This window comes from Nicotiana tabacum, chromosome 8 (genome assembly GCF_000715075.1).
Source record: "Nicotiana tabacum cultivar K326 chromosome 8, ASM71507v2, whole genome shotgun sequence".
NCBI lineage: Eukaryota > Viridiplantae > Streptophyta > Magnoliopsida > Solanales > Solanaceae > Nicotiana > Nicotiana tabacum.
In genome coordinates, this window is record NC_134087.1 from 77322912 (window position 1) to 77349079 (window position 26168).

General features: G+C 38.9%; 1 protein-coding gene across 1 annotated transcript; it reads left to right on the forward strand.

The window, feature by feature from the left end:
• The first annotated feature begins 1699 nt into the window (after positions 1 to 1699).
• Positions 1700 to 11448, forward strand: LOC107824906 (succinate dehydrogenase subunit 6, mitochondrial). Its single transcript, XM_016651711.2, has 3 exons — positions 1700 to 2178; positions 8944 to 9046; positions 11062 to 11448. The coding sequence occupies exons 1-3, from the start codon at positions 1984 to 1986 to the stop codon at positions 11208 to 11210; spliced, it is 447 nt and encodes a 148-aa protein (XP_016507197.2). The 5' UTR covers positions 1700 to 1983; the 3' UTR covers positions 11211 to 11448.
• The last annotated feature ends 14720 nt before the right edge of the window (positions 11449 to 26168 follow it).

The window sequence follows — 26168 nt, forward strand, 5'->3', positions numbered from 1 at the left end:
GCTTTTTTGACAATTAGCCAAACTTACAAAGTGTGTGCAATGCACTCGCTGCTGATGTGGCGAATGACAAATAAAAAAAGGACATATATCATTTTGAGTTTTAAAAAAAAAGAAAAACTATTTTAAAATCTATTTAGTAAACAAAATAAAATAACATTCTCAAAAAGAAAAAAAACTTTAATTTACACCCAATCAGAAAATGGCACATCATTAACAAAAGAGAAGACAAAAAAGGTCATATTGGTGTTCTTGAAATCATTGTTCTTGGTGTTCTTCACTATCTTCATGTGTATTCTTATTCCAACCACGATTTTAATCCAAAATTTCAAGAGAAACTCCTCCAAATTTGTTATAACTTCAGCTAAAGATTCCCTACGAATACTACCCCCAATATTAATTTCTCAAATTTTCATCAAATCAAATAACCCATTTTAAACCTTCAAGCTTTCTTAAAGACTCCATTAATGGTGTTTTGATTTCAAATGAAGAATACGGTCTCACTTCGATTTCAATCAACTGAGACGATTGTTGGTTCAAACTTTCGAGCTAAATTAATGGTGAAGGCACAACAATGGTGAAAGTGGGGAGACAATGGTAGAAGTGATGGTGGAGAGAGAAGAAGAAGAAGAAGAAGAAGAAGAAGAAGAAGCAAAAATGAAGATAAAATCTGTTTTTTGGGCTCTTCACGCGCGTATCTTGGGTGAAGTTCGCTCTATATGCCAACTCAGCAAGAAGTAACTAATGGGAAAAGTTTAGGATACTATAAGTGCTCAATTGGAACACCCTTAAGTTTAGGTATCTAAATAAAAAATGGTGCCAACTTTAAGTGTCTTCATATAAACATCGATTGTATCTCTGAGGCCTATCGCCAGTATCTCTTACCTGTTCGGGTCGTTCTCCCATTCTTCGATCTCTAGATCGAGTTGCTAGCTTTTTGTGTAACTCTGCTAGGATCTGCAGCGCTTCAGTAGGCCCTAGGCACTGATATGAGGTTAAAGTTTTAGCCAATGCAACATGCTATCTGTACAATGTTAAAGAAGTCCCTATAAGTACTTCACTTAGCCTTTCTATAGTCTTTCTTCCCCTCTTCCCCACGACGTTATCAACCCCGTTTTCCTAACCCTTGGGCATAAGCCTAATCTCTTCACGGTATCGGGAAGAAAAGAAATACGACAACAACTAAGTCAGAAAAAATTAATTCTTAAATTTACCCTCCTTCAGCTAGGACCCCCACCCACCTCCCGTAGAGGCGGGTCAATATCAATAGCTATACCGAGTTTAATAAAGCGAAGAGGAAATTTCCGGCAACAAAAAAGCTTTTCTCCCCAACCGAGGTACGATAAGTGCAGCCACAAGTAGAACATGAACGTGACCCTGTCTGAGATGATCCACCTCTCTATCTCTAAGTTTGCTGTTGGCCCTGCTGGACTGGGGGTGCCTCGGAAGTAACCTGAAGTGCTATATAAGTAGGTCTATACTGACCACGACCATGCTTGCCCTTGTTCCCAAATGGAGCACCACACTGTCCTCCTGTAGTCTTGACCTCTTGCTCTCCCTCTCGGCTATGTCCCGCCTCTTAGATGCCTTGCACCTAAGGGTGGTATCCAACACGTCGGCATAAGAGCCGATCGAGACAAGGCATAAACGAAAGTGAACTATAGACTACTTATCAAAGACCATAAATGTATTCAGCCTATACAAAAAAGGCCTCATATTAATATTTGGCATTAGACTTGTTCCAGCCGCCCCAGAATTAAAGACGATTATCACCGGAGAGTAGCCCGAGTCATTCCCCCGCGAACCATTTTCCTCGTATAGGAGTTGGATCGGGTCGGATTGCGATTGAACAATCAGTATCACTACTACATCATTTCATCACACCAACCTAGGCCTAGTTCTAGAATCCCGAAATTGGACCACTTTTTTGAGAAGAGGAGAAGAAGAACAACAACTCTATAATCATTGAATTAACCATTGATTAACATGAGCGAGGACTCATCATCTTCATCGCAATCCTTCTTCAGGAAATACTGGGAAGGATACAAGGAGTTTTGGGGCGAGCGATTTTCCTTCTTGGACAACTATTCCAGGTTCATTAAGCGCGACAAGCCACTCCCCTCTTGGTCCGAATCTGATGTCGAGAAGTTCATTGCTTCTGACCCAGTTCACGGACCCACTGTATTTCCCTTTCCCTCTTCTTCTTCCTTTTTTTGTGCTTTCAGATCAGCTCATATGCTTACATTTCATTGGACTTTGTGCATTTCTCTTTGATTCGTATCTATCGATCCGTATGCTTCTTGCTTTTTCTCTCTTTGCTTAATTTGTGTTTTGATTTTATTATGGATAATCTTCGGCTGATTTGCTTAATTGGTACAAGCTGTTTGATTCCCGATTGGACACTGGTTGTGCACCTTTTATGCCATATTACAATTTGGGTGGGTGGTTTTTGTGATTGTAACAAATTTGGGTGTTTAATTCAATTTTGAATGTCATTTTAGTTCTCTAGTTTGTAACAGATTATTTTGTGCTTAATTCTTTCAGTATACTCTTTGTGCTTTCTCTGGAATTTGGTTTTAAGTTGATTTACCGCTGGTATGCATCTGTTGCAACTGTGAATGCATTTCTTCGTAGTGCTAGCTGAAGTTGGCGTAAGTTATCTCTTCAGAGCTCCTCTTGATTGAGTGGTGTCCTGGAGAATCTTTTGGTTTTATTGCATTTCTCAATAGCTAAAACTTTTATTTAAGAACGTTTTTTTTCTTGCTGTCACCTACTAATTTAGCTTGTTTTTATAGTTGATGAATTTATACCTGGAATGGATTCTCCTGGGCCCAAATACATCGACAGCCCCTTATACTTGACACTGTTTTTCATTTAGACACATGAACTGTAGGGTCAGTCATCAGTGGGTCACATATCTGTCCATTAAACCTTTGAGGCTCACATGGCAGATCGTGTTCCCACCCAAAATTGAGCGCGTACAGAGAAGGCTTCTGCCTGAAAATATAGAATTTCACTGGTAAAATGATTTTTCCGGTCACTGTGTTCCCAAATATTTACACCCTGCACCACTGCAAAAATCCAGCACCCTTTTCTCTCGGACACCATCACTCTTGCCCGGTCTCTTTTTGCTGATGCTTCAAATTTGGAAGCTGGGTACAAGACAAGAAGAGTAGCCCAGCCATGGAGATAGAACATTATAGAACATTATCAGGCTCCTTCCGTGTTTCCCCATAACTCTTTCGAGCATTTGTAGCTAATAAATACACTTAATACTTATGAGAAAAAGTTGCTAATAAAGATGCTTGTTTGACTTATTGATGGAGAAACATAAAATTTTACCTCTTTCTACTCTGTTCAAGTATAACTACCTCGCTTCGTTTTCTTTTCTCTTCTTCAATTCATGCAAACAAAGAGGAGAATTTTGGAACAGTTCTTGTTTGTCTCCCTTTCCCTCTTCCAAATAGTATGAGATAGGTCAGGGAGAGGGGAAATGAGAAAGAGAAGTGGGCATACAAAGGGCAAGTGGGCAACTGCCACTTCTTAAAATTTCTGTCGTGTGCTACTGGGGGTTATCCCCAGTTTCTGTTAATTGTCATCTCCTCTCACAAACAGCAACAACTAAGGAAAAAGAAGAGAAGTTGTCCCCTACCTCATTTTAGCTACTTTAGTCCTTGTTCGTTTCTGTATCCAGTTCTGAGCTACTGGGCAAGGTCTTTAAACTAGTTCTGATGCATTACCACAACTTTTGGAATGACAATTTAACATTTGTTCTCTCTCTCTTTTTTGATGAAGTAATTGGTTTCATTGCTGGCATCAAGAAGATGCATAAATTACAAAAGAGTGTAGCAATTGTTAGCTCCTTACAAATGTTTATACTAGTACTAGGGAGCTAACAAAATCCAAAAAACTATTAGGGGAGTCTATAGGGGATAGACAAGCCCAGCTATGCAAATACATAAGGCATCTTGCCTTGAGTTTGTGGGGAGAAGTTGATGCTCCATCAAAACACCTGCTGTTTCTCTCATTCCAAATGCTCCAAAAAATAGCTGCAGGTATCATCTTCCAAACTTTGCTGATGGTTCTATCAACTTTCCAGTAACTCCAAGACTCGAAAGCATCCCTTATTATGTGGCATGACCCGTCTAAGTCCAAAGAGTGATATAAACATACTCCATAAATCTGTTGCAACAGTGCATTGAAGAAAAAGATGGTTGTGAGTTTCTGCCTCCCTTTGGCACATGTAGCATCTATTCACAATCTGAAAATTCCTCTTGGCTAAGTTGTCCCGTGTCAGACAAGCCTCATAAAGTGCAGTCCAGTTGAAGCAGATGACTTTGGGTGGCAACTTGATTTTCCATATTAACTTCCAAGGCCAATGGTTAGTTATGATATTATGAGTTCCTGCTAACTTGTAGGCTACTTTGATTGAGTACTTTCCTGCATCTGCATTACCCCGTTTGAACTGGTTAGGTATTAGTGTGTTGCTTGAGAAATTGTTGAGTGAGGAAAGAAGTCCGAGCAGACCCTCATATTCCTAGTCTTGCAAGTTCCTTCTAAATATTATGTTCCATGAGTTGCCTTCTCTGCACTGATGAACTATTGAGTCTGGATAACTAAGCTTAGGATACTACTGGTTAGCTACTGATGCAGGGCTTTATACGCTGGATATTAGTTTACCTTCCATCTCTCTCGTATTTCCTATATTCTCTTATATGGCTGTTATTTTGCTATTTTAATTTCTTTTATGTATGTTATGTATTTTATGTTATTATATTATGAGTCTATCAATAGTACTAATATATCGTCACTTGATGCTTTCTTGAGCTGAGTGTCTCCTGGAAACAGCCTCTCTGCCCCTCGGGGTAGGGGTAAGGTCTGCGTACATACTACCCTCCCCAGACCTCACTTGTGGGATTATACTGGGATGTTGTTGTTGTTGTTGTTGCATCTCCAACTGCAAAATGTTGGTTTTGTGAGAACTCCTGTCAGAGTTTGCAGATGCTCTTCCAAACTCCAATGCCATGTGGTGATCTAGATAGCTTGGTGCACCGGTGGCTTTGGGTTCCATGCTTGGCATTGACAACTTTCTTCCATAGGCTCTGCTCCTCCTGTGTATATCTCCAAAGCCATTTCATCAATAAGCATTTGTTGTGCAAAGTTAAGTCCCTGACTCCTAGTCCCCCTTGGTGCTTTGGTAAGATAACTTTAGACGTGGAACTTGTGACCATCTTTAGTCTCTTCCCATAGAAAGTTCCTTCTGATCTTGTCAAGCTGCAAGAACCTCCTCCTCATTGAAAGATGCCTCCAGCTCCTCCTTTTCTTCTTCTGTAATGGTTGCAATTTCTTCAAAATTAGCAGATGGCCTCCAATTTTCCTGCTAAGTGTACAAGTTTTCAAAAAAATCCAGTGTCTCTTGCTTTATGTGCTCCTTATCTTCTATGATCTCATCCCCGGCCATGAGTTTGTCTATGCAATTGCTTCTTCTATGAGAGTTGGCAATCTTCTGGAAGTACTTGGTGTTTCTGTCCCCTTCCTTAAGCCAAAGACACCTTCATTTCTGCCTCCATGAAATTTCTTCTGCTTTGGCTAACTATTGTAGTTCTATTCTTATACTAGCTATTTGGCTAGCCTCAGATAAAGTTAACTGCCTGTCTTCTGCAGCCTGTTCTAGTGCATGAGTTCCTCTAGTGCCCTATTTTTCCTGGTTTCCACCTTCCCAAACTCTTCCCCGTTCCAGGTAGTGATATCCTTCTTTAGGCTTTTTAGCTTTTGCATAAGGATAAAATCAACACTATCAGTGAATGTGTAATTCTGCCACCAGCTCTTTAGTTTGCCTAAAAGTCCTTCTGATTGAAGCCACATGTTTTCAAACGTAAAGAAGGAAGGAGTTGCATCCCAGTCACCACTCTCCAAAATAATTGGTCTATGATCTGAAATCACCTTAGGCAAGGCAATCTGTCTCACAGCATTAAAGAGTCATTCCAATAATTGGAGATAAGGAACCTGCCAATTCTTGAAGCCTGCAAACAATTGTCTCCTTTAGACCGGGTATATTGAGCCCCCTGTAAAGGTAAATCAATAAGATCTAGGTCCTGAATAACATCATAGAACAACTTCATTGCCTTTGACCTTCTAGTACAGTTTAGCCTCTCGCTCTCAAACCCAACAATATTGAAGTCACCTCCCACTATCCAGTGATCTTCCCAAAGTCCCCTTATTCCTGCAATTTCACTCCACGTTACTTCTCTCTCTGGATTGTTGTGTGGTCCATAGTTTCCTGTGAAGCACCATCTGAACACTTCTGTGGTGCTTTCTAACATACAAGAGATGGAATAGAACCCGCGGAGTGCATCTAATTTGACCCACTTTCTTTTGTCCCAAATCACCATAATCCCTCCCCTTGTACCACTTGCTTTTAACTCCACCCAATCAGCCCATCTATTCCCCAATAATTGTTGAATCATTCTAGTAGAGCAATCTTCTACCTTAGTCGCCTGCAAACACAAAATATCCACCCTTCACTTCTGATGAGAGATTTAATGGTGCTTTTTTTCCAATCCTCATTCAACCTCCGCACATTCCAACTCAAGATTTTTAGCTTCATCCAGAACATGAATGGTATTGCCTACCCTTCAACCCCTTAACCTGCTGCCCTCTTCTGTCATAATTAATACCACTTGCTAATCTCTTCCTTTCCCCCTCTCCTCTATTCCATTTCTCCTTCCCTACCTTTTGTTTTGATTTCTGTTGTTGGATTTGGACTTGTCTTCGCTGCTCCACCCTTAGAATTATGTTCAGAAGATCATGCTCGAACCCTGTCACATTGACCCCAACGGCCTTGCATGCCTTGACCATAGTGAGTTTGGTCCATTTTAAAGTCTCGATTATGGATGGAGTGTCAATTAGCTGTGCGCTGGGACCTCCCTCATACCTTGTCAGTGGAAGGGCTTCACATACTGCCTGAGAAGAAAAGTCTGTGTCTGAGCTAATTGCTGGAACCAAATCCAGTGTTGGCGAGTGTATGCAAAGTGGCCTGTGGACTCTCTCTCGTGGGATCCCTTCATTATCTGCGTCTGAAGGGGAGTTGTCTGAGCTCTGGTTTGCCAAAGTCATGGGGCAAGATTGTGTCCTGTTCTGTTCCTTCGAGAATGAGGGTTCAGCTGCCAGTTCTTTTAATTTTAAAGCATTTGGGTCGGGTTTAAGCCCACACTGTTTTTCTGATTAACCTTTGACTTCCTTGATATGGTCTTCTTATTAATTGGGCTTTTTTTGTAATATTCTTGATTTGCTTCTGGGCCCAAGTTTTGTGATTGATTGGAAAGCCCTTTACCCTTTTTATCAGAGACCAGTATACCTGGTGGCCCTTTACCCATTAGTTTAACAAATGAACCAGCATTCAAATCTGTCCTTCTACATGTGAGATTGTATCTGACGCAAGGTTCCTGCCAACCTGTCCTTCTACATGTGAGACTGTGCCTGATGCAAGGTTCGAGGTACCCACTCCTGTCATCTTCTCCCTTGCTTCATCGGAAAAGGATTTTCCGGCGGGTCTGATTTTTGTATGCGCATCCTCTAGTTACAAGATTTCAAAGCCCCAGTCCTTCGTAATCAACTCCAAATTTTTTGGTAATTCTTCTCTTCGATTAACCACACAGATACGTGCCCAAAAAAAAGTGGACTCTATGTTTAGTGTCATTGTCAATATCGACGAAGCCACCACACTTGTCTCCGATGAACTTGACAGGGTCCGCCGTCCATGCGTGGATAGGAATTCCAAAAGCTTTCACCTCGATGCTCCGATTTTGCAAATTTCATATATGCTCCGGCCACTAGAGACCACCATTTCAAGTTCAATCTTCTTCCATTCCAGAACCAGTCACCAGCTTTGACTCTGTTTGCTTCGAATCTGGAAGGGAACTCAAAAAGGAACTGGTTGTGCTCGATGGGAGTGATCTTGAGACCAGCTGTGACTTGCCATATGCTTGTGAACTATTTCTTGCCATATGCTTGTGAACCATTTCTGAATCACTTTTGCCTTTGGGCTCTAGCTAAATGGGTCATTGAACTGGCCTATGAGACATTTCGAAAGGAAGTTTTCATTTCCCATCTCTTCCTGGAGTGCACCATGCCCAACATTGGCCTTAGTTGTAGGTGGCCAATGTGATATATTAGCAGCTTCCTTATAAGACCTCGATTGATCAGCATAAAGATAAAATCTTGGGTCTACGTATGTTCCCAGATAACCTTGTATCATCCCTGCTATGTCCCCCATCCTTTATTGTAATTGCCTTCTGGGCGGGATAACGATTGCAGATCTGGTAGCCCCTATGGTAGCTTCAATTCTAACGAACCGACCATAACTGTTAAAATTTTGGACCACCCGAAAAGTGTATGTTTGTACCTTTCTCCCCATCTTTTGCAGCTGTTGCCGGTCTGAAGAGAAGCTTGGATCAAAGCTTCGCACACCCCTCGGAGGTTGCTGTCATCTATTTTAATCTTGCTTTTCTGTAAATATACCATCCCTTAGCTTCCTCGTTGATACTAATTAATTCAAAAGTTTTGCCACTAGAATTAAAAGTGAGCCCTCGATCCATAGTTGGGCAAATTTAGGAAAAACATTGTCGGGGTTTAGAGATGAGGGTGGGAGAGAGAAAGTGATTCTGGCACATTCCCCAATAGAGAGCATTTTCACTGAACATCTTGAAACCATCTTTTCTCTCTCGCTCTCTCTTTGTGCATGTTAAATGCTTATTGGTTAGTCTGTCACTGTGAGCAGGAGGGTATGGAATATATTGCCAACATCAAATGAAGTTGCATATTTTTGCCTTTCTTCCCTTTGATGATCCTACTGTTTCTGTTTTCTGTTTGTCAGAAACCATTCCTCTATTTTTTTTCCCTTTAACCACTTCGAGCTGATGTGCTATTTTCCGCTCTTCTTTCCAGCTGAGGACTGCTAGGGAAGCAGCAAAGATCAGTGCTGTAGGAGGCATAATCGGAGCTGTTTCAACTGCAGGTGTTGCTTGGAAGTACTCCAGGAGTTTGCATGGTATGTTGAACTTGATCCCTACTCAACTCCCACGCACATTGCTGTCATGTTTTTTACGAATTCATTGCATGAATGTTTAAGCACTAAAGTCTTTTAGGAACCAGAGACTCCAGGAATAAGTATCCTAGGATTCGAACATTTTTCATATATGTTTTGATAAATGTGATTCTACGAGAAGCTTTTGCCACATGATAATCAACAATGTCTATATCAAACAAGTTAAGTACTTTTCTAGGTATTCTTTTGTGTTAGCGTGTTAATTTTTAATATCAAAATGTTGGAGTTAAAGAATATTTAACGGGTTAATAACCCCCCGATGCATGCCGGTTCAACATTCTCTTCTCAAAAGACGACGACAACAACAACAACCCAGTAAAATACCACAAGTTTGGTCTGTGGAAGGTAGGATGTACGCAGCCTTACCCCTACCCTGGGAGGGCAGAGAGACTGTTTCCGATAAACCCTCGGCTAGAGAAGATGGAAGAAGCGCTAGTAGACAATATATTTAGAAAACTAAATTGTAGATAGCAATAAAGAATATGAAAGAAGTACCGATAGCAAATAATAGCAAGACAATATATTTAGAGAAAACTAAATCCGAGGTCTGATAGCAATAGAGTATATAAAAGGAGCACTGATAGCAAACTAAGGAAGTACTTGTGACAAGTAATAACATAACAAGATATGCGAAAATAGCAAACTCAGGATAAAAGGGTACCATACTAACATTAACAAACTAATGCAGACAAAGGGAAACACATTTATGCTAGATTATGTCCCATATAGGACAAATATCATATTGTTGTGTTTAAAACCTATAAATAGGTGTGCTTTTTCTTGTTTGCATGGTATCAGAGCCGAATTTTGGTTAGTCTATTGTCATACTTGTAAGTTTGCATTAGATTTCACATGTGAACTCCAAAATCTGGTTAAACGAGCATAAGTGTTGTTGAGTCATATAGAGTGGCATTTCGGGTATAAAAGAGCATCCAAAGGAGTTTAGATGTCTTTGCACAATCCACCTGTTGCCTTAAGATTTTTGGTTGAGTACTCAGGGTCTTTCACAGTTTTATGTCAGATGTTCAGAACAAGTGCCTAGAAGGCCTTAAATATCGGTTCTCTTCAGATCTCAGAAATTCTCTTTTGCTATATCACCATAAAACCCTTAAAAGCCCATTATTTTCCCATCATTCCAGATATGAATTAAGCCTGAAAGAACCAAATAATTTTGGATCTTCCTGCTGCATTATCTTGTGAAACTCTATGTCCCCTAAATCACACAAGGCTTCATCCGCCTCTTCCTGTCCTTCTTCAGCTTCCGTTCCTTCATCTTCCCAGAGTGTGCTCCATAAGAAAATCTTTACATGTAATGATTCTCTTGCTCTCTCCGTACTACCTCTGACTGTATACGAGCTAAAACGGACTGTTGCCATGTTCTAATCTGTTCTGTGGCCTTTTACAGTTGAAATCTGTAAGACTATTTTCCACCAATGTGGCGATTTTCTATCTGACTTGATTGATTTCTTCTTGCATCTTTGTCCATGGCCTAAAGAAAGTAAAAATCTTACACAGATCAACTGTTAATTTCATTTTATAGGAAAATTATTAAAGTGTGTGACATCTCATCTAAAAGCTCAAGCCGTTGGAGAGAGCACACTTTTGTTTACTTAATTACGTCTTCAAAAAAAAAAAAAGAAATCTAGTTTTTAGACAATTTTAATAGTTACCACCCTTTTTGGTCAAAGTTGATACAGTTCAGGTTTTATACTTTCAATTCCTCCTAGTTTAGAATTAAACCCCCGATTTAATGTCTCTGCAACTTGTTAAAGATTTCACCATAATTTTGTGGAGAACACTAAACAGAACGGGCTTTTACTGTATTAATTTTTTGTTACGACCAAGATTTACCATCTTTTTAAAAAAAACAAGATTATTGCTTAAAACCAAGATTTTGGGAGAGCCATGGACTGATTAAGACGAATGATTTTATTGCTTATTGATGTTCTTTTTTGTAGGTACCGCACTGTCTTTTGGAGCTGGAGCTGTCTTTGGCTGGACATTTGGACAGGAAGTTGCCAGCCACTGGTTGCAGCTATATAGGCTGGACACCATGGCTGCCCAGGTGAAATTCATGGAATGGTGGCAGAACAAGGTTGAAGGTTGAAGAACAGTCTTAATTGTCGCCTCTCATCCCAGATCAAAGGACAGTTTTAAGTTTGGCTTTGGTGTTAAATGTCAATGAACTTCTGTTTTCAGGAATAAGAATCAGTCGCTCTGTTCAAATTGTAGCAAGTGACTTGGATTTTTTTATGCAAGTGGTGTTCAACTTTGGAATTGTCTGTTTATCCTTCTCTACTGAATTGTTCTAGTAGAATGCAACTTTTGGTAGTTTTCTTTCAAAAGATGATCACTATGTTTACAAAGTTGGAGTTCATTTCTTTCCTACTTGGAAATATGAGCATATGAACAGCCGCATTATGTCCAAAATTTTGATTAATAGTTTGGTTTGAACACTAGAATCTTTTTTCAAGAGAAACATAATTAGAATATAAAAGAAGGTTTGTTGTTGTAGACACTGAAATTTTAACAAAGATAACTCCTATATTCAAGACAACTCAACTCTTGAAATATTAGGAGTCTATTAGGGTTACTTGGTGGCTACTCCACCCAAACCCTAATTCATGCCTATAAATAAGACTACATGTGTCCTTCAAAGACGGTCTCAGCAATTCCATAAATTCTCGGAATATGCACAAAGAGATCAAATATGAAATCTCCGAAATCCCATGAAACTTTTGGTATATTCATTCATAGATCAAAAGACATGTCAAATATGTCAAATCGGAGGGAAGAATCAAGGGATAAACGAGTTGTAACTTACAACGTTTATCAATAAAATCCTTTTTTCTTTATAGTTGTTTGTGATTGCAGCTTTATTTTTCTGTACAAATTCATTGCAAACAAATTTCGTAGTTGGAAAGGACTGTCCATCTGACGCATCCGTTATGGTTATCTCATACCCACCTTTTTCTTTTCGTATGATTTTGCTTACTATACCTACTGTTGTAGCATTATAAACAGTATTGTTACTCTTGCTGCCGTCGGGATAGACGAGCTTTTGAGAGGCTCGGACACTCAAGAAATCTGTTGGACAGGCGGATTCACATCTCTTACAACCAACACAGTCCTCTGTTCGTGGAGCAGAAGCAATTTGTTTAGCCTTACAACCGTCCCAAGGTATCATTTCTAATACATCGGTGGGGCAGGCTCGGACACATTGAGTACATCCTATACACGTATCATAAATCTTTACTGAATGTGACATTGGGTCTATACGTTTTTGAATGTTAGAAATTTTCGATCTAGTAAACTTAGAAACGAATCATATAATCATATATTTATATACCAGATGGATCAATGAGTTATCATAATTTTCTAATCAACCCCCTTCTAGATTGGTTTATGAGATATGAGAGAGGGCCAAAATACTTTGATTTCTTATGTTTTGCAAACAAGATCACACCTTACGTAGCAAACATGCTAATTAAAATCGATTTATCAATATTAGAATCTAGATGATTAATACTAATTATTCAACAAATTTGATTGGTTGATATAAGTTGATTTTCTGTTACGGTAAATTGATGAAACAATAGCCAGTCCAATGGCTGCTTCAGCGGCTGCAATAGCTATAACAAAAATTGAGAAAATGTCTCCTTTTAATTGACGATTATCAAAAAAATCAGAAAATGTTACAAAATTTATATTAACCGCATTCAATATAAGTTCAAGACACATAAGGGCTCTAACCATATTTCGACTTGTGATCAATCCATAGATCCCGATAGAAAATAAATAGGCACTCAAAACAAGTACATGTTCGAGAATCATTAAACAACTCCTTATCAATCTCGACTCCTTTCAATATGAACAACAATTCAACCGATTTAATTGACTAGTATATAACAAGTATGGAACAAAGAAATATATTGGTACTAGATTGACCTAAAGTCTTTCTATTTATACAACAGGAATTCAATTAGAATTGAAGGAAAATGAATGTGATAAGACAGAACAAAATTTTATTTGAATTCCAAGTTTTGATAGAAATTTTTTATTGACAAGCTACAACAATTGCACCAATTAAAGCAACTAAAAGGATTATTGAAATCAGTTCAAATGGAAGAAAAAAAATCTGTTGATAAATGAATTCCAATTTGTTGACTATTACTTATAAAATCTTGCTCTATAACTGGTTTGATCTTGTAGTCCAAATAATCCTGTACCATGACGTATCTGAAATAGTAGTAATTAGTGAAATAAAAAGACTTATACAAACCATTGAAGTAATTCCATCTCCTACGGTCCAAAGATGAAAATCTTTGTAATATTCTGAACCATTCATGAACATCACAGCAAAAATGATTAAAACATTTATAACTCCTACGTAAATAAGTAGCTGCACAGCAGCTACAAAATAGGAGTTAGATAGAACATAGAATAATGATGTACAAACAAGAACCAATCCACAAGAAAAAGGCAGAATAAATTGGATTGGGAAGTAATACCACTCCTAGACCCCCTAATATAAGACCCGACCCTAGAAAGACTAAAAGAAAATCATGTATTGGTTCAGATAAATCCATTTTTTATAAAAAATAAAAAACGAAGAATTTCATGACTTTATTGACCTGGCCAGGAAAAAAGAAGTTTTTCAATTTTTTATGATACTTCTTAATTGTTAATTGAATGAAATTGTAATGGGTATGAATTGACGTAGATGCCTTTTATTTTATTGGACCACTATCAATTCTTTATTCGTCGAACGAGTAGTTTAAACCTATCGATTTTGGATATCATTTATCTACTTTGAAACCATTATTATTATTATTATAACTATAGTATAGAAATCCGTTTTGTTTTCAATCTAAATTAAGCTAGGAGTCTCATTAACCAACCACTAGTTTGAATTGACCAAGCAAAAATATCATTCTTTTAGATCCGAACTAAGCCTTCGTAATTCGGAAGTGTTTTCGAATTTAGGGTTTATTCATTTTTTATTTGAGGTAAATTCGAAATTGTTCGAATTGTGTAATCATCAATTACTAACATTGGTAAGCGACACAAAGCGATTTGATTATAATTCAATTTGTGACGATCATAAGTAGAAAGTTCATATTCTTCGGTCATTGATAAACAATTTGTTGGACAATACTCAACGCAATTACCACAAAATATACATTTCAATTGATCCACCTTTGTAGAAGTTAAAGAGGGTATTTATGCTCGTCGTGTTCTTTATATGGACATCCGAGGCCAGGGGTCCATTCCCTTGACTCGTACTGATGAGAATTTGACTCCACGAGAAATTGAACAAAAGGCTGCTGAATTAGCCTATTTCTTGCGTGTACCAATTGAAGTATTTTGAGAAATTGAGATATCAGTATCAGGAAACAATATTCTGAATTTCTTCATTCGAAGTGAATTCTTAGCTTTTTTGTGGTTAGTCTTTGAATCTAGAAGACTAACCACAAAATCACAAAGAAAATAGATTCATTAGTCCGATACCTTGTATAAAACTCATGTGTGTAAGAAATATTCGATCGCATAGAGTGTACGAATGGGTTGATTAACAATTCACATATCAAAAAATGCAAAAAAGAAAGCATTCACTCCTCTTTTCTATCTTGCATCTATAGTATTTTTGCCCTGGTAGATTTCTTTCTCAGCTAATAAATGTATGGAATCTTGGGTTACTAATTGGTGGAATACTGGGCAATCCGATTTTTTTTTGAATAATATTCAAGAAAAGAGTCTTTTAGAAAAATTCATAGAATTAGAGGAACTCCTCTTCTTGGACGAAATGATCAAGGGATACTCGGAAACACATCTCGAAGAGTTTGGGATAGGAATCCATAAAGAAACGATCCAATTAATCAAGATACAAAATGAGAATCGTATCCATACGATTTTGCACTTCTCGACAAATATCATCTGTTTTATTATTCTAACCGGGTATTCAATTTTAGGTAATGAAAAAATTGTTATTCTTAACTCTTGGGCTCAGGAATTCCTATATAACTTAAGTGACAAAGTAAAAGCTTTATCTATTCTTTTATTAACTGATTTATGTATCGGATTCCATTCACCCCACGGTTGGGAATTAATGATTGGCTCTATCTATTAAAGATTTTGGATTTGTTCATAGAAGGGAAAGACAAGTAGTAAAATTATTCCTCATCTATAAATATCCAAATTTTGATGCCCAATACTCCATAAATTGTTCGAACTGTATATGAGCAATAATTAATTTTCGCTCGAATCGTTTGTAGGGGAACCCTATCTTCTCTGATCCAGTCGACACGATCAATTTCTTTTCCGTCGATACGCCCCGCAATTTGTATTTGAATTCCTTTTGTATCTGCTTGTTCTGTTAATTCAATATCCTTTTTCATTGCTTTTCGAAAGGAAACTCTATTCTTTAATTGTCCAGCTATAAATTCTACAAGAATATTAGGTTTCCATAAGGTTTTGCAATTCTTGTGACAGCAATGTTCAGTTTTTGGTTTACACAATTAAATTCTTTTGTAAGGTCGTTTGTAATTCTTCGATTCCACGCAGTCGACTTCCTATTAATAATTTTGGGAATCCCATAAAGATTATGACCTGGATCAGATCGATTCTTTTTTGAATCTCTATGCGTGCAATTCCCTCGACGCTAGAGGACGTTCTCATATTCTTTTGTACATAATTCTTGATACAATCTCTTATTTTTTGATCTTCTTGTAAACCTTCTGTCACGACCCAAATCCCGACCCTGGTCATGATGGCGCCTCTCGTGAAGACAAGGCCAGCCAGTCTAACCCAACTCGTCCTTTAAAATAGTAATTTAACACAAATATAGTATAAACATGGTTTAATAGTACCAAATAGCGGAAAGTATGAATAAGAAATGCAGAAATCCAGCTCGACACAGCCCTAACCGGGGTGTCACAAGTCACGAGCATCTACTAGGGTATAAATACAACTGAAAGCCTGGAGTGTACAAATACAGACTAATGAAATGAGGAGAGAGAAAAGCAGTGCTGCGAATGCCGATATCTACCTTGCTAAACTCTGATGACTTTGCCTCCGGTCAGCCAAAACATACCTGAATCTGCACACAAGGTGCAGGGAGTAATGTGAGTACTCCGACTCAGTGAGTAATAATAATAAATAAAGACCGAAGGAAAGTAATCACGCAAAAACACAAGGCATTCCATGCTGAAGCAGTAAAATCACTTTAAACAGTAAAACAGTGAGAAATCAAGTGAAAATCCCTTTTTCCAACAAGTAAAGCAAGTAGTTTACAAGTGAGTAACAAAAATGATAGAAATGTAAAAGCCCCTCGGGCAAAACATGTACAACAAATCGCCCCTCGGGCATAATATCAATAGAATCAGCTCCTCAGGCTCAATATCAGAACAGTGCCAGCCCCTCGGGCTCAATATTAGAATAGTAACAGCCCCTCGGGCTCACTCTCAGAATAGTATCAGCCCCTCGGGCTACCTCACAATCACTCATATCAGCCCCTCGGGCATAGTATCAATCACTCAGAACAATGGGTACCCGCGCTCACTGTGGGTGTGCAGACTCCGGAGGGGCCCCTTACGGCCCAAGCGCTATATCAAGCCACCTCGTGGCATCATCACTCAGCATATCCTCACATCACTCAAGCCACCGCGTGGCATATAAAGTATCTCAGGCCCTCGGCCTCATATCACTCGGCATATCCTCACATATGGCCCTCAGCCTCACTCAGTCCGGAAATCATCATAAGCCCCTCGGGCATTTGTAAAACAGTGGTTCTCAGCCAAAAATACCATTTAGAAATATCATTTGAGTTTTCAAATCTGCATAAAAACGGCTGAGTTTGTAAAACAATAATTATAAACATGACCGAGTTTAAATATAAATCAAAACAGTGAGGAAATAGTGATAAAAATTCCCGAAGGATTAAAATAATTAGCACGAAGCCCAAGTATGGCAATCAGCCAAAATCATGATGATAACAAATAAATTTCAATCAAATATGCGTAAAATCCTCAATTGGGATGGACCAAGTCACAATCCCCGATAGTAAAAGACTCTGCGCTCATCATCCAACACGTGTCTCACCTCAATATAGCACTACGATGTGCAAATCCTCTAGCTCGCGACGCCTTTGCCCCTCGAATCGGCCTCTGAATGCTCCAAATCTAGCCGAAATCAGTAGAAAAACATCAAAATGTACTAAGGTAACAAATCCCACTCGAAAATAATCAAATTACCACAAAATTCTCGAAATTGGTAAAGCCCGACACCCGGGCCCACATCTTGGAATTATTCACAAAAATAGAATCCTTTTTACTTTCACGAGTCTAAACATACGAAAATTATCCAATTCCGATACCATTTGGTCCTTCAAATCATCATTTTACATTTTCAAATCCCTAGGTCCAAATCCCCAATTTACACCTCAAAAACATGTAATCTAGTCGGATTATTCGATGATAATTCAATATTATGGAGTAGAAATGATCACAAGTGACTTACCTCAAGATTTCCCATGATTTCTTGCTCAAAAATCGCCCCAAGCCGTGTTCTTTCACCAAAAAAAGGTCAAAATGAGCAGAAAAACGCAACAGCTTTAATAAACCTATTCTGGTCGCTAAAAGAGCCATTCCGGTCGCTAAAAGTGACAAATCCGGTCGCTAAAGGTGCGCACCAGATCCTGCTGCACCAGCAATGTTTATTTTCACTAAAAAGGCTCTAACTCCACCATACGAACTCGGAATTCGATGATTCTTGTTCCTATGAGTCACAAATAATGATACGAACATAGTCCTTCAATCGAAACTCAATTCGGAGCTCGTTTGCTCAGTGCGATATCCATTTCGCTCGTTAAACAATTAACTCATGATTCGCATAAAAAACCCAATCGCGACTTGATGAAATTAGACCAAACTTTCCAGATCACTCCTATAATTCATTATCAAAATTCCGGAAGTCTCAAAATCAAATTTCGATCTCTAGAACTAAAAAATGGACTTTTGGATCATTACATGCTTATGCTCAAAATGGCAAAATCTTCCAAAAACTCTTCCAAAACATATCCGAGCCTCATGGGACCCCGACCAAATATGCCAACACACCCCATAACATAATTCAAACTTGTTCCAACCTTCAGAACGCTCAAAAAAACATCAAAAATATCAAATCACCCTCGGATTCAAGTCTAAGAATTCCAAAACTTCCGAAATCCGAAATAGATCAAAAAGTCGACCAAACGAAGTCCAAATCACCTGAAATTTTGCACACACATCAAAAATGACATAACGAAGGTACACTCTCGGAATTCCATTCCGACCATCGGATCAAAATCTCACCTATCAACCGGAATTCGCCAAAATATTAACTTTGCCAATTCAAGCCAAATCCTTCCACGGACTTCCAAAATGCATTCCGATCGCGCTCCTAAGTCATAAATCACCCAACGAAGCTGTCCAAATCATAAAATTTCCAATCCGAGATCATATACAAATAAGTCAACTCTTAGTCAACCTTTCAAATTCAAAGCTTTCAACTGAGACTGTTCCTTCAAATTCATTCCGATTTTTCCTGAAAACCAAAACCAACGATCTACATCAGTCATAATACGTTAGACGGGGCAAGTCATGCCCGGGAACTGGCGATCAAAGTGCAAAAGTTCAAAACGACTAGTCGGGTCGTTACATCCTCCCCCACTTAAACACACGTTCGTTCTCGAACGTACCTAGAGTTGTTCTAAAAGCCCACCAATCGCTGAATAACCTTACCATGCATATAGCCGGGGGTGATCCCACGTCACCCTATCTCATATAGGTCCGATAACACCGTTTAACTAAAATTACACAATCCAATCTAGCCCATAAACCATAGAACCACATTTTCACTTCTGAAAACATCAATACGATAAAAACCGCACACCTATACTTTGAATAGACCCGAACTAGCTGTAGTAACCCATGCCTGCAACCTCAAGTGCAATTATCTGATATACCACGTAACTCAAACACATGTAGCGATAACTTTCATTCACAGCAGCTGCACACAACACCCGAATACCGGTAGAAACCTCTTATCAACTAAAGTCTCATTCCAACACTTCCATATACTGTCAATGATAAATGAAACACGCAATAAATCATAACCATCTCTCAGATCAATCATCCATAAGGTTACTTCTCCTTTGGCAAGGACCATAGCAAATTTCTGAACCCAACCTCGATATTTACCCATCAAACATGCTGAAATCGAATCCGTTTGTATTTATTAATGATCCCCAATGATCTCCTCTAATCCAACACATTACTCTGGTGACATGACACATCCATACAGACCTAAGCCACAACTTGCACAATATATGCATCAATACGCAACAATCCGAACATACTCAAATCATGAAAATGACTCAAATGAAAGAGCTGAACCTCAAGTTCACTAATACTACTACAGCACAAGATAGAGAACCCGTCTCACATCATAGGAACAGAACACACGAATCTAACCTGCAAGGTCATACCTCCACATATATTCACTGCAATGCGCGACCTTATTTAAACACTGCTCCACATGGAACTACCTTAAGTCACTATGCTCGAAATCGACAACCACACACAATTTGATATCTGGAACCAAAGCAATTCATCATACTCATAGTGAAGCAAATAATATACACCACGCACACCCGATAGGACATAACCGATACGCCGTTCACCGAGCAACACCAAATTACTCTTCCCGCTCGACTTCCATTATAAAACTTTGATAGAACCGCACCATAGGTGCCTATAACCAACAGATCGTATCGTCTCACAACACAGAAAGGTAACGCATAGATCCCCATAATTGCTAATAGCTCAAAACAACCGAAGCAACACATCCTTCGCCAACAGCAACTTGAAGTCAATAAAACTGTCTCGATGCCAAACACATATCCCATATAGGTCTACCAATGGACCATACATCAACTCCATTATACACAACAGATAAATAATCCTTCGAAGGTCCATAATGACTGAATCATAGCACATACTAATATCTGACTAACTTACCCACATTTTGCCATCCACAACCACAAGCTAACCTGTATATGAGAACTCCCAGTCTCAAAGTTCATAAAACACATGAATTACCATATCTGATCCCAATTCCGCCACTCTCATATATAACTCACCTCTAGTACCCAATCACCCCACGGGAGATACTCTAATATTCTTTGGTGCTGCCAAGCAAACCCGAATATCAGCAGCTAACCTAACAAGAAGTGCTGCAATACTACCGAAGTACCATCAACTCAATCACATTGACTCTTTCTGGAACATATAACCTCGTGAAATCACCTCAATTAGCGTTATCATTTCCTTAATCATCTGGAGATCCCTTCTCAAATCATCTGAAGTTCATTTCTCTAATTATCTGAAACTGCCCGCGCTGCCTAAGAATTTATGACCTTCCATTCAAATCTGAACCGTGACCTTACACATGCAAATCTCAGTCTTACCTAACATACCGTATAAACCGTACCACTCTAGGATAACCACGAGAAATTCATATCCCTTCCGAGCCACAAACATCTACATACTCAACCAGTCAAGAACTTTCCATTGGTCCCATCTAGAAGAAAATCACTATACATCCCATGCTACGCATGCCCATAGAAAATATACATCTCCAAACTGCGCTAAAACCATCAAGAACTCTCCGAGTTCCCTTTTGCACAAATCAGACCTGTTAGGACTGAATCCTTCTAACTCAATCAAGCTAAGCAAGCCATCAACACCTAAGAGCATCGCCGCAAAATATCTGAAATAACTTATTACCTCGAACACACACCATGAATTAATCATATCCTTACCATACCGATTCGGTCTACTATCAAGCTACCCCATCTATCTAAATTTCCTTCTGATTCATCTTCAACTTGATATTCTTTCTTAAATATTCCCAAAAGCACCACATTCGAAATACTTCGCTCAAAAGAACTTCCTGCAGATCTAAATCTGTTACCTCCTGATACTGATACATAGAATCCCACAATTAATATGGAAAACACCACAAGTCTTGACATCTTCCAAGGAAAACTCAGTTTCTATCCATAAGTACAACTTGAAAGCCTCCAATTATTGCATGTAAAATTTTGAACACAATAGGACCATTCTCTAGAGGCATCCACTCTACTCAAATCGCAGTTAGATTGATTGAACAAACCGAACAACCTGTGTTTCATTTGCACTCCGACACTGTAGAATGTGACCTCATTCCAATATAACCAAGCAACTTCCTGCTCTATGCACCGAGCATTCGTTACCAACCACAACTCAAGTAATTCCTCGATTATCGTACACCCATAAAGCATAACATAGCCTTTATTGAAATTTCCTTTACTCGAGCCACAACTGATTTACAAATACGCCTCGAACTGGAACCATTAGAGCACATAACTGTGCAATCAACTATTCAATAACAGACTCCTCCACTTGGCTCGAAGCCATAGATCAACACACGCTCAATAACTCATAACGATTATACTCTATTGATGCCATGATACCATAATGAGATTAAACTCAAATCTTTTATAAGCTTGTGAAAACACAGATCATCTAGAATTTTAACTCTTCTGCAAATCTCGCATTCCACTCTCGCAACAGTTACACCCACTCACTAAGTGACCCAATTTAAGTTGCAACACATATCCTTTACTCGCAAATCTAATAGACACATAAGGATCGTACAACCTTAGAACACTTCGCATGAGATAACCCACCTTCTTCGCCTTAAACTAACATTTATGTATTCCTTCCACCGTTATAACCATTACACAGTCACTTAGTCTTCTTGAGTCTAAACTCATACCGCAACATGAAATTTACTTCACTCCCAACTAGGACACATGAAAAGACTCTTTGCACACCCATAACTCGGGGCATACCTCAAATCAAGAGGGATACATCTCGCAGTACTAACATACTCATCACATAGTTATCCAGCCATCACTCCCACTAATAGGGACACTACCGAACATATAAGTTCAAAAATACTTGCTCACACAATCAGCACCTCGGTGCTCAAGCTATAGGCAAAAATCCGGCCTCAAGTCCTCTAGACTGGCCCAACATCAACACACAGAGATTGTATCTCGCACACGAACGCGTGGAAGGAATTCAAAGAGTTACATTTCAAGCTGAATCAAAGGACACACGATAAAAATTCAAGAATATGAAGTTTTCCTAAAGATTCTGCAGCCTCTCGAGGATAAATACAGACGTCTCCGTACCGATCCGCGAGACTCTACTAAACTTGCTCATGACTCGTGAGGCCTATGTAACCTAGGCTCTGATACCAACTTGTCACGACCCAAATCCCGACCCTGGTCGTGATGGCGCCTCTCGTAAAGACAAGGCCAGCCAGTCTAAGATAACTCATCCTTTAAAACAGTAATTTAACACAAATATAGTATAAACATGGTTTAATAGTACCAAATAGCGGAAAGTATGAATAAGAAATGCAGAAATCCAACCCGACACAGCCCTAACCGGGGTGTCACAAGTCACGAGCATCTACTAGGGTATAAATACAACTGAAAGCCTGGAGTGTACAAATACAGACTAATGAAATGAGGAGAGAGAAAAGCAGTGTTGCGAACGCCGGCAGCTACCTTGCTAAAATCTGATGACTTTGCCTCCGATCAGCCAAAACATACCTGAATCTGCACACAAGGTGCATGGAGTAATGTTAGTAATCCGACTCAGTGAATAATAATAATAATAAACAAAGACTGAAGGCAAGAAATCACACAAAAACACAAGGCATTCCATGCTGAAGCAGTAAAATCACTTTAAACAGTAAAGCAGTGAGAAATCAAGTAAAAATCCCTTTTTCCAACAAGTAAAGCAAGTAGTTTACAAGTGAGTAACAAAAATGATAGAAACGTAAAAGCCCCTCGGGAAAAACATGTACAACAAATCGCCCCTCGGGCATAATATCAACAGAATTAGCCCCTCGGGCTCAATATCAGAACAGTGCCAGCCCCTCGGGCTCAATATCAGAATAGTAACAGCCCATCGGGCTCACTCTCAGAATAGTATCAGCCCCTCGGGCTACCTCACAATCACTCATATCAGCCCCTCGGGCATAGTATCAATCACTCAGAACAATGGGTACACGCACTCACTGTGGGTGTGCAGACTCCGGAGGGGCCCCTTATGGCCCAAGCGCTATATCAAGCCACCTCGTGGCATCATCACTCAGCATATACTCACATCACTCAAGCCACCGCGTGGCATATAAAGTATCTCAGGCCCTCGGCCTCATATCACTCGGCATATCCTCACATATGGCCCTCAGCCTCACTCAGTCCGGAAATCATCATAAGCCCCTCGAGCATTTGTAAAACACTGGTTCTCAGCCCAAAATACCATTTAGAAATATCATTTGAGTTTTCAAATCTGCATAAAAACGGCTGAGTTTGTAAAACAATAATTATAAACATGACTGAGTTTAAATATAAATCAAAACAGTGAGGAAATAGTGATAAAAATTCCTGAAGGATTAAAATAATTGGCACGAAGCCCAAGTATGGCAATCAACCCAAATCATGATGATAACAAATAAATTTCAATCAAATATGCGTAAAATCCTCAATCGGGATGGACCAAGTCACAATCCCCGATAGTAAAAGACCCTGGGCTCATCATCCAGCACGTGTCTCACCTCAATATAGCACTACGATGTGCAAATCCTCTAGCTCGCGACGCCTTTGCCACTCGAATCGGCCTCTGAATGCTCCAAATCTAGCCGAAATCAGTAGAAAAACATCAAAATGTGCTAAGGTAACAAAGCCCACTCGAAAATAATGAAATTACCACAAAATTCCCGAAATTGGTCAATCCCGACCCCCGGGCCCACATCTCGGAATTATTCAGAAAAATAGAATCCTTATACTTTCACGAGTCTAACCATACGAAAATTTTCCAATTCCGATACCATTTGGTCCTTCAAATCATCATTTTACATTTTCAAATCCCTAGGTCCAAATCCCCAATTTACACCTCAAAAACATGTAATCTAGTTGGATTATTCGATGATAATTCAATATTATGGAGTAGAAATGATCACAAGTGACTTACCTCAAGATTTCCCATGATTTCTTGCTCAAAAATCGCCCCAAGCTGTGTTCTTTCACCAAAATAAAGGTCAAAATGAGAAAAAAACGCAACAACTTTAATAAACCTATTCTGGTCGCTAAAAGAGCCATTCCGGTCGCTAAAAGTGACAAATCCGGTCGCTAAAGGTGCGCACCAGATCCTGCTGCACCAACAATGTTTATTTTCACTAAAAAGGCTATAACTCCACCAGACGAACTCGGAATTTGATGATTCTTGTTCCTATGAGTCACAAATAATGATACGAACATAGTCCTTCAATCGAAACTCAATTCGGAGCTCGTTTGCTCAGTGTGATATCCATTTCGCTCGTTAAACAATTAACTCATGATTCGCATCAAAAACCCAATCGCGACTTGATGAAATTAGACCAAACTTTCCAGATCACTCCTATAATTCATTATAAAAATTCCGGAAGTCTCAAAATCAAATTTCGATCTCTAGAACTAAAAATGGACCTTTGGATCATTACATGTTTATGCTCAAAACGGTAAAATCTTCCAAAAACTCTTCCAAAACATATCCGAGCCTCATGGGACCCCGACCAAATATGCCAACACACCCCATAACATAATTCAAACTTGTTCCAACCTTCAGAACGCTCAAAAAAACATCAAAAATATCAAATCACCCTCGGATTCAAGCCTAAGAATTCCAAAACTTCCGAAATCCGAATTCGATCAAAAAGTCGACCAAACGACGTCCAAATCACCTGAAATTTCGCACACACATCAAAAATGACATAACGAAGGTACACTCTCGGAATTCCATTCTGACCATCGGATCAAAATCTCACCTATCAACCAGAATTCGCCAAAATATTAACTTTGCCAATTCAAGCCAAATCCTTCCACGGACTTCCAAAATGCATTCCGATCGCGCTCCTAAGTCATAAATCACCCAACGAAGCTATCCAAATCATAAAATTTCCAATCCGAGCTCATATACAAATAAGTCAACTCTTAGTCAACCTTTTAAATTCAAAGCTTTCAACTGAGACTGTTCCTTCAAATTCATTCCGATTTTTCCTGAAAACCAAAACCAACGATCTACATCAATGATAATACGTTAGACGGGGCAAGTCATGCCCGGGAACTGGCGATTAAAGTGCAAAAGTTCAAAATGACCGGTCGGGTCGTTACACCTTCAGAATAATTTTTTGGTTGTGAAACCAAAAGGAATGATGACCTTGGGTTGTACCCAGTCTGAAACCAAGTGGATTTATTTTTTGTCCCATAATCCCCCACTATTATACATATCACGATACGACATAGCTGTAGATTTTTTTTTCCATCTCGTTTTTTTTAACGAATACATCTCTACATATTCATCATCTAAAGATATATCTTTCATTACAATAGTTATATGACAGGTCGATCTTTTTATTGGAAAACTACGTCCTCGAGCTCGAGGTTTCAATTTCTTCACAGTAGTACCTCCATTGACTTCGGCTTTACTAATGACTAAATTGGCTTCGCTGGAACCCATATTGTAACTAGCATTTGCTGCTGCAGAATAAACCAATTTCAAAATGGGATAACATGCTCGATAGGGCATGAGTTCTAGTATCATAAGCGTTTCCTCATAGGAACGACCGCGAATTTGATCAATTATTCTTCGTGCTTTGTCAGCAGACATAGATATATGTTCACCTAAAGCATATACTTATGTTTTTTTTCTTATTTAGCATAAGGTTTGCCTTCTGCTGACAAAGCACGAAGAGTAATTAATATTAACGACGAGATCTATTATCGCTTTTTGCATGTCCTCTAAAATTTAATGTAGGTGCAAATTCTCCCAATTTGTGGCCTACCATACTATCTGTTATATAAATAAGCGAATGCTCTTTTCCATTATGGATAGCAATAGTATGACCGATCATTGTGGGTATAATGGTA